General features: G+C 42.6%; 1 protein-coding gene and 2 long non-coding RNA genes across 3 annotated transcripts; all 3 read left to right on the plus strand.

Moving 5' to 3' along the window:
* Positions 1-1,645: 1,645 nt before the first annotated feature.
* LOC144545253 (uncharacterized) lies at positions 1,646-5,195 on the plus strand. The gene is made up of 3 exons (XR_013508448.1): positions 1,646-1,947; positions 3,672-3,780; positions 4,933-5,195. It is a non-coding gene; the product is annotated as an uncharacterized LOC144545253 (long non-coding RNA).
* A 427-nt stretch (positions 5,196-5,622) lies between these two features.
* Positions 5,623-10,487, plus strand: LOC144544754 (uncharacterized). Its single transcript, XM_078293316.1, has 3 exons — positions 5,623-7,663; positions 7,892-8,790; positions 9,595-10,487. The coding sequence occupies exons 1-3, from the start codon at positions 5,623-5,625 to the stop codon at positions 10,405-10,407; spliced, it is 3,753 nt and encodes a 1,250-aa protein (XP_078149442.1). The 3' UTR covers positions 10,408-10,487.
* Positions 10,488-11,543: 1,056 nt separating this feature from the next.
* On the plus strand, positions 11,544-15,087 carry LOC144545259 (uncharacterized). Its single transcript, XR_013508450.1, has 3 exons — positions 11,544-11,839; positions 13,564-13,672; positions 14,825-15,087. It is a non-coding gene; the product is annotated as an uncharacterized LOC144545259 (long non-coding RNA).
* The last annotated feature ends 928 nt before the right edge of the window (positions 15,088-16,015 follow it).

Here is a 16,015-nt window from a genome sequence, read left to right on the forward strand (position 1 = left end):
TTGATACAAGATCAAGAGGTGAAGAGATCAATGCATGGAATGAAATGATGAAGAGGTTGCAACTAGTTTAAGAGACTCCATGCGAGTCTAACTTGAGCTAAAATTATTTTGAACGATTTATATTAATTTTATGAAAATTTTACGGTTAGAGACACTATTTTTTTTAATCTCTAATAGTAACAAAGAGAATATATATTTTCAAATAAACTTTATGCAACTCTTAACTTTTAATTATGACGAAAATCAACACTTGACGTAGTGACAAATAATAACACTTTTCTCTGTGAGAAAGATTGTGAATCTCTATCAGAATGGGTAGAGTCTGGATGCTATCATGTTTAGATCTATATCTCAAAAGCGTTTGGGTCTGGATTTTAATTTATATATTTATTATTTTCAAATTGGATCGGGTTTGGATCTGGATATAAGATTATCCATAACTTATTTATAAATTATCTGATCCGGTTCAGATCTGAAGGGGTACATGTCACAAACATTTGAGGAACCATTTATTTCTAAATATAATACTAATTTCTAAAACATATAAAAATGTATTTGTTATATCCCATAAATTTAAAACATGATTAATTATACTAATCTAAAAGTTTTACTCAAATAATTTATTTTATTCTATTTTATTTATCAAATTAAAATATAAACTAGAAACCTTGAGATATATACATATATATAATTTATGAAACTTTGAAAATAAACAACAAGATTGTGTAAATAGATAAATCAATCAGGATTTAATTAAATGTACAAGGATATGAGTTTTCACGCAAACAAAACTTTAAAAGCTACAAATCTCGTTCATAATAAATTATATAGCCAAATTAGATTTTTATATGCATAAATGAGTATTATAACAAATTTTCCCAAACCAATTTTCATTAGAATCCAATTATTATATCCAATCATATTCATTAGAAACCCCATTTTATTGTTAGATTGTTGTAACCCTTGGATCTCTTCATAGCACTGCATTTGAAGTTATCTAAACCCTTGATGTTGAATTAAATAAATTCATATTGAAATTCTGAATTCGTTTGGACCTTTGGATTAAATCTAGCACGAATCTTGACTTAATCCCATGCCTTGTTTTTGAATCCAATTGAAACTAAGATTTAATCAAATTGAATAAAAATTTCGGATCCATGCACATATCACTCCTGCCTCCGTTTCTCTCCTTTTCTTCTTTCTTCCACCGACAACGGACCCCACCCCCACAGACCTTTCTCTTTCTCTCTTTTCTCCCCTCCCGTTCCCCTTCTTCTCCCTTTCGCGCAAGACAGAGGCGCCCCTGCCTCTTCCTCTTTGTTTCACTAAAACCCTAGGCCCACCCATCTCCTCTTCCGCTGACTTACGGGCCCCCTCCCGTTGCTCTCTCTCTTTCCATTTCGTTTCATGGAGACGAAAAAGAGGAGGGAAAAATCCCGCCTTTGGTTCGAGTGGTCGCGATTTTCTTCATTCTCCACCTGCTCCCATCGTTTCACCCTCGTGGGCGATGACCTCGGCAGCACGGCTGTCAGATGGTTGTCCCTGCAAGACTGACCCGTCCCCTCGTGTACGAAATGGTGTGAGTTGCTATAAATTCCCCTCTCAGCTCTCTCTCTGGTTTTTCCCTTTGTTTTTTTTGCCATTGATAGTGATGCCCCTGTGCCTTGTCTCATGTGTTGAGAAAAACTTGCATCTCCCTCTATAAATTTCTGTTTTCCCTCTGAATTGGTTGTTCTAGTGTGAAAATTTCGGTGCTAAGTAGTGACTGTCTTGGTGCTCGCTGATTCCATTGTCTCGGTGTGCTCTGATTTCCTTTGCTTGGTGATTGTTGTGACTGTTCTGACTGGCGCTTGCTTGGTGCCGTGCTGGTGTTGGCCCGGTGCTGTTCTGGTATTCGCTTGGAGCCGGCTGTTCTTTTCCCAATCCATCTCGTGCTAGCTCAATCGGGTAAACTCTAAAACACTCGTTTATGTGATCGAATTTTTGGCCCTTTGCTCGAGTTGTTGATTTTCTCGGCAAAGTTTTGACCTGGGGGCTGTGTTAATTTACGCCTTGCTGCTGCCTTGTCAGTGTGTTATGTTGCTTGGCTTGTGCTTTGCTACTACCCTTGTGAATTGTTGTATGATGCACTTACCCCCCCTGCATTGTTGTATTGATTGGTAACTGGTACTGAATCGTACCAGTTCTGTTTTTTTTCCTATCTGCTGTGATGCTGGTTGCTTGTTGTTTTCCCTATCTGGTGCTGTTTGACCTCTGTTCCGTGCAGCCTGGTTGTGCTATTTTGCTTGAGTTCTGGTACTGGTACCAGTCGGTACAGACCTAGTGTAATTACTGGTAACCAATATTGATCTGACAGGGACCCCTTTCGTGATGTTCTGAATTGTGGGGGTTGTTTACGCATAATGTAGGTCCTTGTGATAATTGAAATTTAAGAAGGGATTGTTTTGAAAATATGTATGAAATTGGAATTGGGCCCTTGTAAAACAAATAATAAAAGGGGGCCTTATGGGCCTATGGTTTCTGCTGGGCCGAAATCAAGTTATTAATAAATTGAGGAAAGCTTGGGCTTTCTTTATGGGCCTATGCAGAAATTAAATAAAAGAATGTGGGCTTGGCTTTATTAATAATTATGGTATTTGGAATTTTTCCAAAAAGCGTAATTGTCGGATTTAAAACGTGGCTTTTTAAGTTTAAGTTTTATGAGGAATCGAATTAAAATCGAATGCTTACGTAAACTTGAACTAGCTCGGGAAATGATTATACCGTCCAGGGTCTGATGCCTCGATGATGACTCATAACATAATTTGAGCAGATACTATAATAACCCGATTGGACACCTGTATGATCCCGAAACAAACCCAACTAAAACACCCAACACATTAAAATAAAAATAAAAGTTTCATAAGAGGTTTTTAAAATTAAAACATTCCTTTTAAACATTTTCAAACGTGTACGAAAACTCATTGCTAATTAATAAATGACGATTAATTAGTAACAGAAAAATATTATGTCTGACTTAGATTCGAAACGACTAATTATACGTAGAATTAGATTAGTTATAAAATAACGAACTGCTCGACTTAGAAATAATTAGCAAAACACGTAAAGTAGGTAAACATTTCTTTTCTAAAATTTTCGTAAAACAAGTTTACGTATCTAAATTTTACTATAACTAAAGACATATTATAATACTTATTAGTTTAGTAATAATTACATAAGTTATGCACTTTTATAAGAATAGTAATATTAGGAATTTTTAATAATAAATTAATTCTTCGAAAATGCAATTCAATTGGTTAGAATAATTATAGTTAAGTTAGAATAAAGCAAATAGCTAAGTAATTAGGATATACTAATTAGGTAAGAACATGTAAAAGATTTATGTAACTCACGAATAATAATTTTACGAATATTTCGACTTTAGAATTTTTTTTTTATAAGCAACTTATCTTCAAATTAAATTATTAAAACTATAAATTATTTAGAATTAAAATTTGGATAATTTAAATCAAAGTAAATAATTAATATCCGACTAACTGGTTCAGTCGGGCTGACTGAATCGATAACCTTTATAAAATCGAAATAATTGATAATTTAATTTACATATTAACTGGGGCGAGGGTTAGAATAATTTAGCGTAGATTTTAATTAGTGTAATTTCGTGATTTCAGATCAGTCGACTCCGTACGAGTCTGATCCGTGGATCGATCCGACTGACCCGCAGTTCGGAGCATACGCGGAGCACGTTGATTATTAGCGACAGAGACTCCAGCCCTACAGGTGTGGGATATCTGAATTATTCTTTTCGTGGGCGTACTCTTACCAGTCGATCCATCTGACCTGACATCCGCACTTTATTTTTAAGTAGTTGCCTTAAAACTGTAGAGCATGTTTATCCTTTCTGCACTGTAGGTAGAATTGCATGAACCCTGAAAAACTCGAATTTACTGTATTTTAAGAGTAGAGTAATTAAATAATATTATATATGTATCTTATTAGAATATTAGGCTATTAGCTGTCTTCTTCTCGTAAAAGACTATATTATTATTACGTGCATACGCATGCGAGTTCTGTGGCACGATACGATTCGGGATTTGTTCCCTCCCTACATTAGGAGCTACTTTGCCTAGAACAGGATTCCAAGGTCGAGCTACGGGAGCCTACGGGAGCTACGGGAGTCTACGGGAGTCAACGGGGGTCAACGGGAGCCTACGGTTGTGCCGGGCTCAAGCCGGACCCAATGACCGGACTCATAGCCGGACTCATAGCCGGACTCAGCCGGTCTCAGCCGGTCTCGAGCCTTGTGGAATCATGCGTGGTGTACCTATTGGACTGGCCAGACGGTAGAGTTCTCTTCTGCTCATGAGGAAGGAGATTAACTTTTTACGACCTGCATTGTATGATTTCTCCTATTGGATATGTTTGGGTGACGAATCGTTAGGCGAGATGACACATTGGATTTGATATAACCATCGGCTAGTGTGCTATTATCTTGTGGAGCAATGCTCGATGTCACTAGGCAACGTGTATCATTGCACTCTGATCACAGTCCTTGGATTATATTGTTTGGATCTTTTTGATCCTATTGGCACGGCACGGGGTGATTTCTTTATCCATATTATTATTATTGTATTTGGGCACACAGTGCAAGGAGTACTGGATTCCGACTTGATTTATATCCGATATTACACCTTGATTTTATTTTGGGTTTATTTCGCATGTTGGCATAATAGAATAATCGCATCATGGCATCATTCAAAAGTATTGCAAATTCTATTAGCTATTAATATAAGTTCACACATGTGCATATTTTTAATTGCATTCATTTTATAAATAAAAGTGCTTTGACCGTAGAGGATCCCTGAGGGGATAATTCTGGGTCACATACTGGGCGATTCGTCGCTCACCCACAAGTTGTTTCGTGGGTTTTAGGTACAGCATCTGGCGATCCGCAGCAGGAGTTGTCAAGAGTTGTCCCCGATGGCCCCACCGTTTGATTAGCTAGAGTTAGACTTTTGATCAGGTTTACGAGTCTCGTATTTCCTGTGTTATATATACGAGCTCGATAGATCATGTATCCCCTTCTATAGATGGTGTTATTTGGATCCGAGATGGATCGAATTATATGTTATGTATGTGTATGTTTATTTATTTGCTATGTGACTGATGCTTGATATTTATATTATTTTTGCTTCCGCTGCTGTTTGATTTATTATTTATGGTTAGCCTTGCGTGCTTAATGATTAATTAAGCACGAGGCGAGGTTGATCACATCTTAATCCAGAATTCTTGGTTTGGGGTGTGACATCCTTAGGGTGGTATCAGAGCTCAGCTTACCGTTATCCTTATGGGCTGAGCTGGGTATCACTCGAAGAAACCAAAAATCAAGCATAGTCACATGCCAATGATGAATATATCCATATGAATATATATATCCATATGTACATATATATATTTATATATATGTATATAAGTACATGAGTCAAAGCACTTCGAGCAATACCTTTCAAACGAGAAACTTGCATATAGATAATTATGATCGAAATTCCCTATAGTCATACGTCCCATCTCACACGTAGCATGGATCTTATATTTTTGTTACTGTTGATTTACAGATACGCCATGGACGATCGTCGCGATCCCCATCTGCGGCGCCGTAGAGCTGCATCTCAGCCACTTGAACCCCACTCGGAGCTCTCGGTAGGTAGCGCAGGTAGCCGAGCTGGCTCATCGCAGGCTGCTGGCCGTATGGTATACCAGCCACCACCACCACCCCCGCCTCCTTCCCCACCCCGCAGGGGTGGACATTTCCCTTCACCCTCTCGCTCTCCACCACGTAGGCGTGGACCGCGTGGACCACCGTCACCACCCCGTGGTGGCATGGACGCTGCACAGCTCATGCAGCAGTTCTTCGAGGGTCTGGCCCAGTTTGCGGGTCAGGGAGCTGTTGCGGGTCGCGACCAGCGCGATCCTTTCACCCTAGCCCATCGAGATTTCATCCGTATTCACACGCCCCGGTTTGACGGGCGTGGCGCTTATACCGTGGCTGAGGAGTGGCTCGCCGCGGTACAGGAGACACTTCGTCTTGCTCGATCTCCTGTGGGCTATCATACTGAGCTCGCCGCTACACTCCTTGACGGAGATGCCCGTCATTGGTGGGCCTCACGGCAGCCCCAGTACGAGCACGAGGGCCACGAGGGCCCTATACCTTGGACATGGTTTACCACTGCTTTTCGCGCCCGCTTCATGGGTCAGGCACGTCTACGGACCCTTAGGCAGAGCTTTGAGTCTCTCACTCAGGGCAGCTCGACTGTGCGCCACTACGGGTCCCAGTTCATCAGCTTGTCTCGCTATGCCCCCGACTTAGTGGCAGATCCGCAGGATCGCCGCCTACGTTTCATTGAGGGATTGCAGCCCTCACTGGCATTGCACACGACCGCCTGTTCGAGCACGACCATCGACACCTTGATAGACCACGCGGAGTCGATAGAGAGACTCCAGCACCAGCATCGGAGTGTCCGACCGAGGACCGATTTCACTGCCTCCCAGGGACGAGGTAGGGCCGTCCCCTCCCAGCAGATGGTGAGGCAGCCCCAGTTTCAGCCATTCCGTGGTCCGTCAGGATCAGCAGCTCCTCGCGTACGCTCAGGCGCCTGTTTTATCTGCCAGTCTCCCGACCATTGGGCATCCGCATGCCCACAGCGTTCAGGAGCTGGCCAGACGTCTGCCCGAGCTCCCCCTGAGAGATACAGAGGTCGCGGACAGTCCGGCTTTGGTCGGGGTCAGACTACGATTCTTCCCCGCAGCAGCGGTGGCAGCACTCCACAGCGAGGCGGTAGGTTTGGACCTGGCGGTGGCCGCGACTCTGCACGCATCCATGCTACATTAGGGGAGGAGATTCCGGCCGCCGAGACATTTGGCGGGGAGGTACTACCAGACCCCCCTACCTCGGACGAGCAGATGTATGAGGGCGCGGATCTCATCACAGGTACGTTACTTATATCTAGTTGTCCGGCATACGTACTTATCGATACAGGCGCTAGTCACTCTTTCGTATCAGTTAGTTTCGTTCGTACGCATGAGTGGACTACCGAGCTTAGGGCCTGTGCCATGGAGGTACAGACGCCCCTCGGGAAGCGAGTCCTGGTAGACAGGATTTGCAAGGACCGCAAGATCCGAATCGCCGATAGGGACCTAGCAGTAGACCTTACGGTATTGGACATGTGTGATTTTGACGTACTGCTGGGTCTAGACTGGTTGGCCACGCATCACGCTGTAGTTGACTGTGAGAGACACGTCGTACGGTTCGGTCGACCGAACGAGGTTTCGTTCGTCTTCAAGGGCCGAAAGCCAGGGATAGGGATTCCTGTCATATCTGCACTTCGAGCGACTCACTTACTCACGTCTGGATGCAGCGCGTTTCTCGCATCCGTAGTCATGGCTGAGGGCGAGGATGGAGATGGAGATTTAGATAGCGTACCGATAGTGAGGGAGTTTTCTGACATATTTCCGGAGGAGCTACCTGGGATGTCCCCAGACCGCGAGGTTGAGTTCTGCATAGAGCTACAGCCCGGGACTACACCAGTTGCGCGAGCCCCCTATCGCATGGCACCGGCCGAGCTCAGGGAGCTCAAGACGCAACTCGAGGACCTTCTCGAGAAGGGCTTCATCCGACCGAGTACATCTCCATGGGGAGCTCCTGCCCTCTTCGTGAGGAAGAAGGATGGATCCCTTCGTCTCTGCATCGACTATCGAGAGTTGAACAAGTGTACGGTGCCCAACCGGTATCCTCTACCGCGCATCGATGACTTGTTCGATCAGCTACAGGGTTCACAGGTGTATTCGAAGATCGATCTGCGGTCCGGATATCACCAGATGCGCATTCGGGCGACCGACGTTCCGAAGACCGCATTCCGCACCCGATACGGACACTACGAGTTCCGAGTCATGTCCTTCGGACTGACGAACGCTCCCGCCTACTTCATGAGTCTCATGCACTCAGTTTTTGCAGATTATCTAGACTCGTTCGTGGTAGTATTTATCGATGACATTTTGGTCTACTCCAAGAGTCAGGAGGAGCATGCCATGCACTTACGGATGGTGCTACTGCGACTTCGAGAGCATCGGCTATATGCTAAGTTCTCGAAGTGCGCCTTCTGGATCGAGCGAGTTGACTTCCTTGGACACGTAATATCTAGAGATGGATTAGCAGTTGATCCACATAAGATATCGGCTATCACTGATTGGCAGGCACCCACGAGCGTCACGGAGGTACGGAGTTTCTTGGGGTTAGCGGGCTACTACCGCCGCTTCGTCAAGGACTTCTCACGACTTTCTCTACCGTTGACTCAGCTGCTGCAGAAAGGAGTCAAGTATGAGTGGACTCCTGAGCGCGAGAGCAGCTTCAAGGAGCTCAAGAGTCGGCTCGTTACAGCACCGGTCCTAGCTATGCCTATCTCTGGTATGGAGTATACCGTCTACACTGACGCTTCTCATTGCGGACTAGGATGCGTCCTGATGCAGGATGGTCATGTCATTGCCTACGCCTCGAGGCAGCTGCGCACCCACGAGAGGAACTACCCCACCCACGACTTAGAGCTTGCAGCCGTGATCTTCGCTTTGAAGATCTGGCGTCACTATCTCTACGGTGACAAGTGCAAGATCTATACGGACCACAAGAGCCTTAAGTACGTCTTCACGCAGAAGGAGCTCAACCTTAGACAGCGGAGGTGGCTCGAGTTGATGAAGGACTACCAGCTGGAGATACATTATCATCCAGGGAAGGCAAATGTAGTGGCAGACGCCCTGAGTCGCAAGAGTCGAGGCAACATGGCGGCAATGATCACGCAGCAGCATCATCTGCTCGAGGACATGAGGCGACTGGATCTGTGGGTAGCTCCATCCGAGGAGCCGGTATGCGAGGCTAGCAGTAGCCGCGAGATAGTGGTAGCTTCATTAGTGGTACAGCCGACCTTGATGGATGAGATACGACAGGCTCAGAGTAGTGACTACCGGCTCGAGAGGATTCGTGCCACTGTCACATCCGGTCGGAGCACCCCATTTAGGGTAGACGAGGAGGGTGCTTTGAGATTCCGTGACAGACTATGCGTTTCGGACACAGCTTCGCTTAAGGACAAGATCCTTAAGGAAGCACACGACTCAGTATACGCTATCCATCCTGGCGAGACGAAGATGTATCAAGATCTGAAGAGATACTACTGGTGGAGGAACATGCGCCGAGAGATTGCACTCTTTGTGGCGAAGTGCTTAACCTGTCAGAAGGTTAAAGCTGATCGTCAGAGACCTCCAGGACTCATTCAGCCACTTAAGAAATCAGAGCAAAAGTTCGACATCATCACCATGGACTTCGTGACTGGTCTGCCGAAGACCAAGTCGAAGGATGACGCGATATGGGTCATAGTTGACACTTTGACCAAGGCGGCTCACTTCATCGCCTTTCGATATGGTTTGACTGGAGAGCAGATGGCCATGTTATACATGGTACATCAGCACCGATTACACGGCGTTCCGACCACGATTATCTCTGACCGCGACCCTCGGTTTACGGCTCGGTTCTGGAAGAGCTTTCATGAGGCTCTCGGGACCGAGGTAGTTTTTAGCACCGCCCATCATCCGCAGACCGACGGTCAGTCAGAGCGTACGATCCAGACGTTAGAGGATATGCTTCGCGCATGTGCGTTGACGATGCGAGGCGACTGGACGGATCATCTGCACATGGCAGAGTTCTCGTATAACAGTAGCTACCACACGAGTATCGGCATGTCACCGTTCGAGGCTATGTATGGACACCGAGTTCGTACTCCTGTTTGTTGGGGGCCTACTAGCGCGATTCGCCCTACCGTACCTCAGTTGATCGAGGAGTGTGCGGATAAGGTGCGAATTATTCAAGATCGGCTGAAGGCGGCTCAGGACCGTCAGAGGAAGTACGCAGATCCGAAGCGTCGAGACTTCAGCATGGAGGTAGGCGAGCACGCCCTTTTACGAGTGTCTCCCCGCAAGGGAGTCATGAGGTTCGGAGTTAAGGGCAAGCTAGCACCACGTTACATAGGCCCGTTTATGATTCTTGAGCGAGTAGGTAGCACCGCGTACCGACTTGCATTACCTCCGTCTCTTGCTGGTGTACACGATGTCTTTCATGTATCTCAGCTACGACGCTACATGAGAGGCGAGTCACATGTTTTAGAGTACGAGCCGTTACAGGTAGCTCATGATTTGACCTACGAGGCCCGTCCGATACGCATTCTGGATGCACAGGATACACAGCTACGGAGACGGGCTATTCGCCGAGTACTAGTGCAGTGGGAGTATCACACTCCACGAGAGGCGACTTGGGAGCTCGAGGATGACATGCGAGAGCGATACCCACAGTTATTCGCATCGACTTAGTTCTAGACGTTCGGGACGAACTTTTTATTTGGGGGGGAGGTTGTTATATCCCATAAATTTAAAACATGATTAATTATACTAATCTAAAAGTTTTACTCAAATAATTTATTTTATTCTATTTTATTTATCAAATTAAAATATAAACTAGAAACCTTGAGATATATACATATATATAATTTATGAAACTTTGAAAATAAACAACAAGATTGTGTAAATAGATAAATCAATCAGGATTTAATTAAATGTACAAGGATATGAGTTTTCACGCAAACAAAACTTTAAAAGCTACAAATCTCGTTCATAATAAATTATATAGCCAAATTAGATTTTTATATGCATAAATGAGTATTATAACAAATTTTCCCAAACCAATTTTCATTAGAATCCAATTATTATATCCAATCATATTCATTAGAAACCCCATTTTATTGTTAGATTGTTGTAACCCTTGGATCTCTTCATAGCACTGCATTTGAAGTTATCTAAACCCTTGATGTTGAATTAAATAAATTCATATTGAAATTCTGAATTCGTTTGGACCTTTGGATTAAATCTAGCACGAATCTTGACTTAATCCCATGCCTTGTTTTTGAATCCAATTGAAACTAAGATTTAATCAAATTGAATAAAAATTTCGGATCCATGCACATATCACTCCTGCCTCCGTTTCTCTCCTTTTCTTCTTTCTTCCACCGACAACGGACCCCACCCCCACAGACCTTTCTCTTTCTCTCTTTTCTCCCCTCCCGTTCCCCTTCTTCTCCCTTTCGCGCAAGACAGAGGCGCCCCTGCCTCTTCCTCTTTGTTTCACTAAAACCCTAGGCCCACCCATCTCCTCTTCCGCTGACTTACGGGCCCCCTCCCGTTGCTCTCTCTCTTTCCATTTCGTTTCATGGAGACGAAAAAGAGGAGGGAAAAATCCCGCCTTTGGTTCGAGTGGTCGCGATTTTCTTCATTCTCCACCTGCTCCCATCGTTTCACCCTCGTGGGCGATGACCTCGGCAGCACGGCTATCAGATGGTTGTCCCTGCAAGACTGACCCGTCCCCTCGTGTACGAAATGGTGTGAGTTGCTATAAATTCCCCTCTCAGCTCTCTCTCTGGTTTTTCCCTTTGTTTTTTTTGCCATTGATAGTGATGCCCCTGTGCCTTGTCTCATGTGTTGAGAAAAACTTGCATCTCCCTCTATAAATTTCTGTTTTCCCTCTGAATTGGTTGTTCTAGTGTGAAAATTTCGGTGCTAAGTAGTGACTGTCTTGGTGCTCGCTGATTCCATTGTCTCGGTGTGCTCTGATTTCCTTTGCTTGGTGATTGTTGTGACTGTTCTGACTGGCGCTTGCTTGGTGCCGTGCTGGTGTTGGCCCGGTGCTGTTCTGGTATTCGCTTGGAGCCGGCTGTTCTTTTCCCAATCCATCTCGTGCTAGCTCAATCGGGTAAACTCTAAAACACTCGTTTATGTGATCGAATTTTTGGCCCTTTGCTCGAGTTGTTGATTTTCTCGGCAAAGTTTTGACCTGGGGGCTGTGTTAATTTACGCCTTGCTGCTGCCTTGTCAGTGTGTTATGTTGCTTGGCTTGTGCTTTGCTACTACCCTTGTGAATTGTTGTATGATGCACTTACCCCCCCTGCATTGTTGTATTGATTGGTAACTGGTACTGAATCGTACCAGTTCTGTTTTTTTTCCTATCTGCTGTGATGCTGGTTGCTTGTTGTTTTCCCTATCTGGTGCTGTTTGACCTCTGTTCCGTGCAGCCTGGTTGTGCTATTTTGCTTGAGTTCTGGTACTGGTACCAGTCGGTACAGACCTAGTGTAATTACTGGTAACCAATATTGATCTGACAGGGACCCCTTTCGTGATGTTCTGAATTGTGGGGGTTGTTTACGCATAATGTAGGTCCTTGTGATAATTGAAATTTAAGAAGGGATTGTTTTGAAAATATGTATGAAATTGGAATTGGGCCCTTGTAAAACAAATAATAAAAGGGGGCCTTATGGGCCTATGGTTTCTGCTGGGCCGAAATCAAGTTATTAATAAATTGAGGAAAGCTTGGGCTTTCTTTATGGGCCTATGCAGAAATTAAATAAAAGAATGTGGGCTTGGCTTTATTAATAATTATGGTATTTGGAATTTTTCCAAAAAGCGTAATTGTCGGATTTAAAACGTGGCTTTTTAAGTTTAAGTTTTATGAGGAATCGAATTAAAATCGAATGCTTACGTAAACTTGAACTAGCTCGGGAAATGATTATACCGTCCAGGGTCTGATGCCTCGATGATGACTCATAACATAATTTGAGCAGATACTATAATAACCCGATTGGACACCTGTATGATCCCGAAACAAACCCAACTAAAACACCCAACACATTAAAATAAAAATAAAAGTTTCATAAGAGGTTTTTAAAATTAAAACATTCCTTTTAAACATTTTCAAACGTGTACGAAAACTCATTGCTAATTAATAAATGACGATTAATTAGTAACAGAAAAATATTATGTCTGACTTAGATTCGAAACGACTAATTATACGTAGAATTAGATTAGTTATAAAATAACGAACTGCTCGACTTAGAAATAATTAGCAAAACACGTAAAGTAGGTAAACATTTCTTTTCTAAAATTTTCGTAAAACAAGTTTACGTATCTAAATTTTACTATAACTAAAGACATATTATAATACTTATTAGTTTAGTAATAATTACATAAGTTATGCACTTTTATAAGAATAGTAATATTAGGAATTTTTAATAATAAATTAATTCTTCGAAAATGCAATTCAATTGGTTAGAATAATTATAGTTAAGTTAGAATAAAGCAAATAGCTAAGTAATTAGGATATACTAATTAGGTAAGAACATGTAAAAGATTTATGTAACTCACGAATAATAATTTTACGAATATTTCGACTTTAGAATTTTTTTTTTATAAGCAACTTATCTTCAAATTAAATTATTAAAACTATAAATTATTTAGAATTAAAATTTGGATAATTTAAATCAAAGTAAATAATTAATATCCGACTAACTGGTTCAGTCGGGCTGACTGAATCGATAACCTTTATAAAATCGAAATAATTGATAATTTAATTTACATATTAACTGGGGCGAGGGTTAGAATAATTTAGCGTAGATTTTAATTAGTGTAATTTCGTGATTTCAGATCAGTCGACTCCGTACGAGTCTGATCCGTGGATCGATCCGACTGACCCGCAGTTCGGAGCATACGCGGAGCACGTTGATTATTAGCGACAGAGACTCCAGCCCTACAGGTGTGGGATATCTGAATTATTCTTTTCGTGGGCGTACTCTTACCAGTCGATCCATCTGACCTGACATCCGCACTTTATTTTTAAGTAGTTGCCTTAAAACTGTAGAGCATGTTTATCCTTTCTGCACTGTAGGTAGAATTGCATGAACCCTGAAAAACTCGAATTTACTGTATTTTAAGAGTAGAGTAATTAAATAATATTATATATGTATCTTATTAGAATATTAGGCTATTAGCTGTCTTCTTCTCGTAAAAGACTATATTATTATTACGTGCATACGCATGCGAGTTCTGTGGCACGATACGATTCGGGATTTGTTCCCTCCCTACATTAGGAGCTACTTTGCCTAGAACAGGATTCCAAGGTCGAGCTACGGGAGCCTACGGGAGCTACGGGAGTCTACGGGAGTCAACGGGGGTCAACGGGAGCCTACGGTTGTGCCGGGCTCAAGCCGGACCCAATGACCGGACTCATAGCCGGACTCATAGCCGGACTCAGCCGGTCTCAGCCGGTCTCGAGCCTTGTGGAATCATGCGTGGTGTACCTATTGGACTGGCCAGACGGTAGAGTTCTCTTCTGCTCATGAGGAAGGAGATTAACTTTTTACGACCTGCATTGTATGATTTCTCCTATTGGATATGTTTGGGTGACGAATCGTTAGGCGAGATGACACATTGGATTTGATATAACCATCGGCTAGTGTGCTATTATCTTGTGGAGCAATGCTCGATGTCACTAGGCAACGTGTATCATTGCACTCTGATCACAGTCCTTGGATTATATTGTTTGGATCTTTTTGATCCTATTGGCACGGCACGGGGTGATTTCTTTATCCATATTATTATTATTGTATTTGGGCACACAGTGCAAGGAGTACTGGATTCCGACTTGATTTATATCCGATATTACACCTTGATTTTATTTTGGGTTTATTTCGCATGTTGGCATAATAGAATAATCGCATCATGGCATCATTCAAAAGTATTGCAAATTCTATTAGCTATTAATATAAGTTCACACATGTGCATATTTTTAATTGCATTCATTTTATAAATAAAAGTGCTTTGACCGTAGAGGATCCCTGAGGGGATAATTCTGGGTCACATACTGGGCGATTCGTCGCTCACCCACAAGTTGTTTCGTGGGTTTTAGGTACAGCATCTGGCGATCCGCAGCAGGAGTTGTCAAGAGTTGTCCCCGATGGCCCCACCGTTTGATTAGCTAGAGTTAGACTTTTGATCAGGTTTACGAGTCTCGTATTTCCTGTGTTATATATACGAGCTCGATAGATCATGTATCCCCTTCTATAGATGGTGTTATTTGGATCCGAGATGGATCGAATTATATGTTATGTATGTGTATGTTTATTTATTTGCTATGTGACTGATGCTTGATATTTATATTATTTTTGCTTCCGCTGCTGTTTGATTTATTATTTATGGTTAGCCTTGCGTGCTTAATGATTAATTAAGCACGAGGCGAGGTTGATCACATCTTAATCCAGAATTCTTGGTTTGGGGTGTGACAGTATTAGAATTAGAGACTTAAGTTTTTAGTTTATTTCGTTACTAGTCTTTTGAATTCAAGAGAAGAGATATAATTTTCAGTTCAGATTCGATTCGGTACCAAATTAGGACTAGATAATGGTGATAAAAGTAGTATGTCACTAGTGAGAGTTCAAAATCTGAATATATAGTTCTTTAAAGAAATTATTGAAAATTAGAAATCTAAACTTCAATCTTTCTATCTCAAATAACTTATAATTATCACAATCTAACAAGATTTGAAAAAATATTTAAGGGCATTTACTTAACAGTTTATCAAGTAATGAGTAATGAGAAGGTGTCTTTAGATGATTTCAACACTATGGTCCAATGAATGATTTATCGACAAGTTGATTATTAATGTTGGTGACCTTCATTTGCCAAATTTTATGGTAACAATTAATACATAGCAAGTTAATTCAGAGATTCTATATGGAAATAAATCTGACTAGAGGCTTGTCTCTAAATAGGGAAAAATTTGGGGTTGTGTGGAAAATTCCTAAAAAGGCTGTAAGCCAAGAACAAACAAAAGAGACAAGAAACTCTATGACGCATATGACGCGCTTGGTATATCGGAGGCTGCATATGACGCAGCGAGGACTCTGGAGGAAGGTGATGGCTCGAAACTGTCTGATTCTCGGGCTGATGTGATGACAGGTATACTTTCTATCTCAGATCATTGTGCGTATTGTTTGATAGATACCGGATGTAGCCACTCTATAGTATCGAAGGTCTTAGTAGAGAAATGTAACTGGCCAACCGAAACCGGTAACCAAGTCCTTAGTGTCCAAACCCCTTT

This window comes from Carex rostrata, chromosome 27 (assembly GCF_964058835.1).
Source record: "Carex rostrata chromosome 27, lpCarRost1.2, whole genome shotgun sequence".
NCBI lineage: Eukaryota > Viridiplantae > Streptophyta > Magnoliopsida > Poales > Cyperaceae > Carex > Carex rostrata.

What these genes read in the sequence shown, in the direction of transcription:
- LOC144544754 (XM_078293316.1), top strand. Translation starts at nt 5,623, where the DNA reads ATGGACGATCGTCGCGATCCCCATCTGCGGCGCCGTAGAGCTGCATCT. An exon ending in CGAGGACCTTCTCGAGAAGG is followed by an intron (nt 7,664 to 7,891) that starts GCTTCATCCGAC and finishes GCATTCGGGCGA; the next exon opens with CCGACGTTCCGAAGACCGCA. An exon ending in ATCATCCAGGGAAGGCAAAT is followed by an intron (nt 8,791 to 9,594) that starts GTAGTGGCAGAC and finishes AGCTTTCATGAG; the next exon opens with GCTCTCGGGACCGAGGTAGT.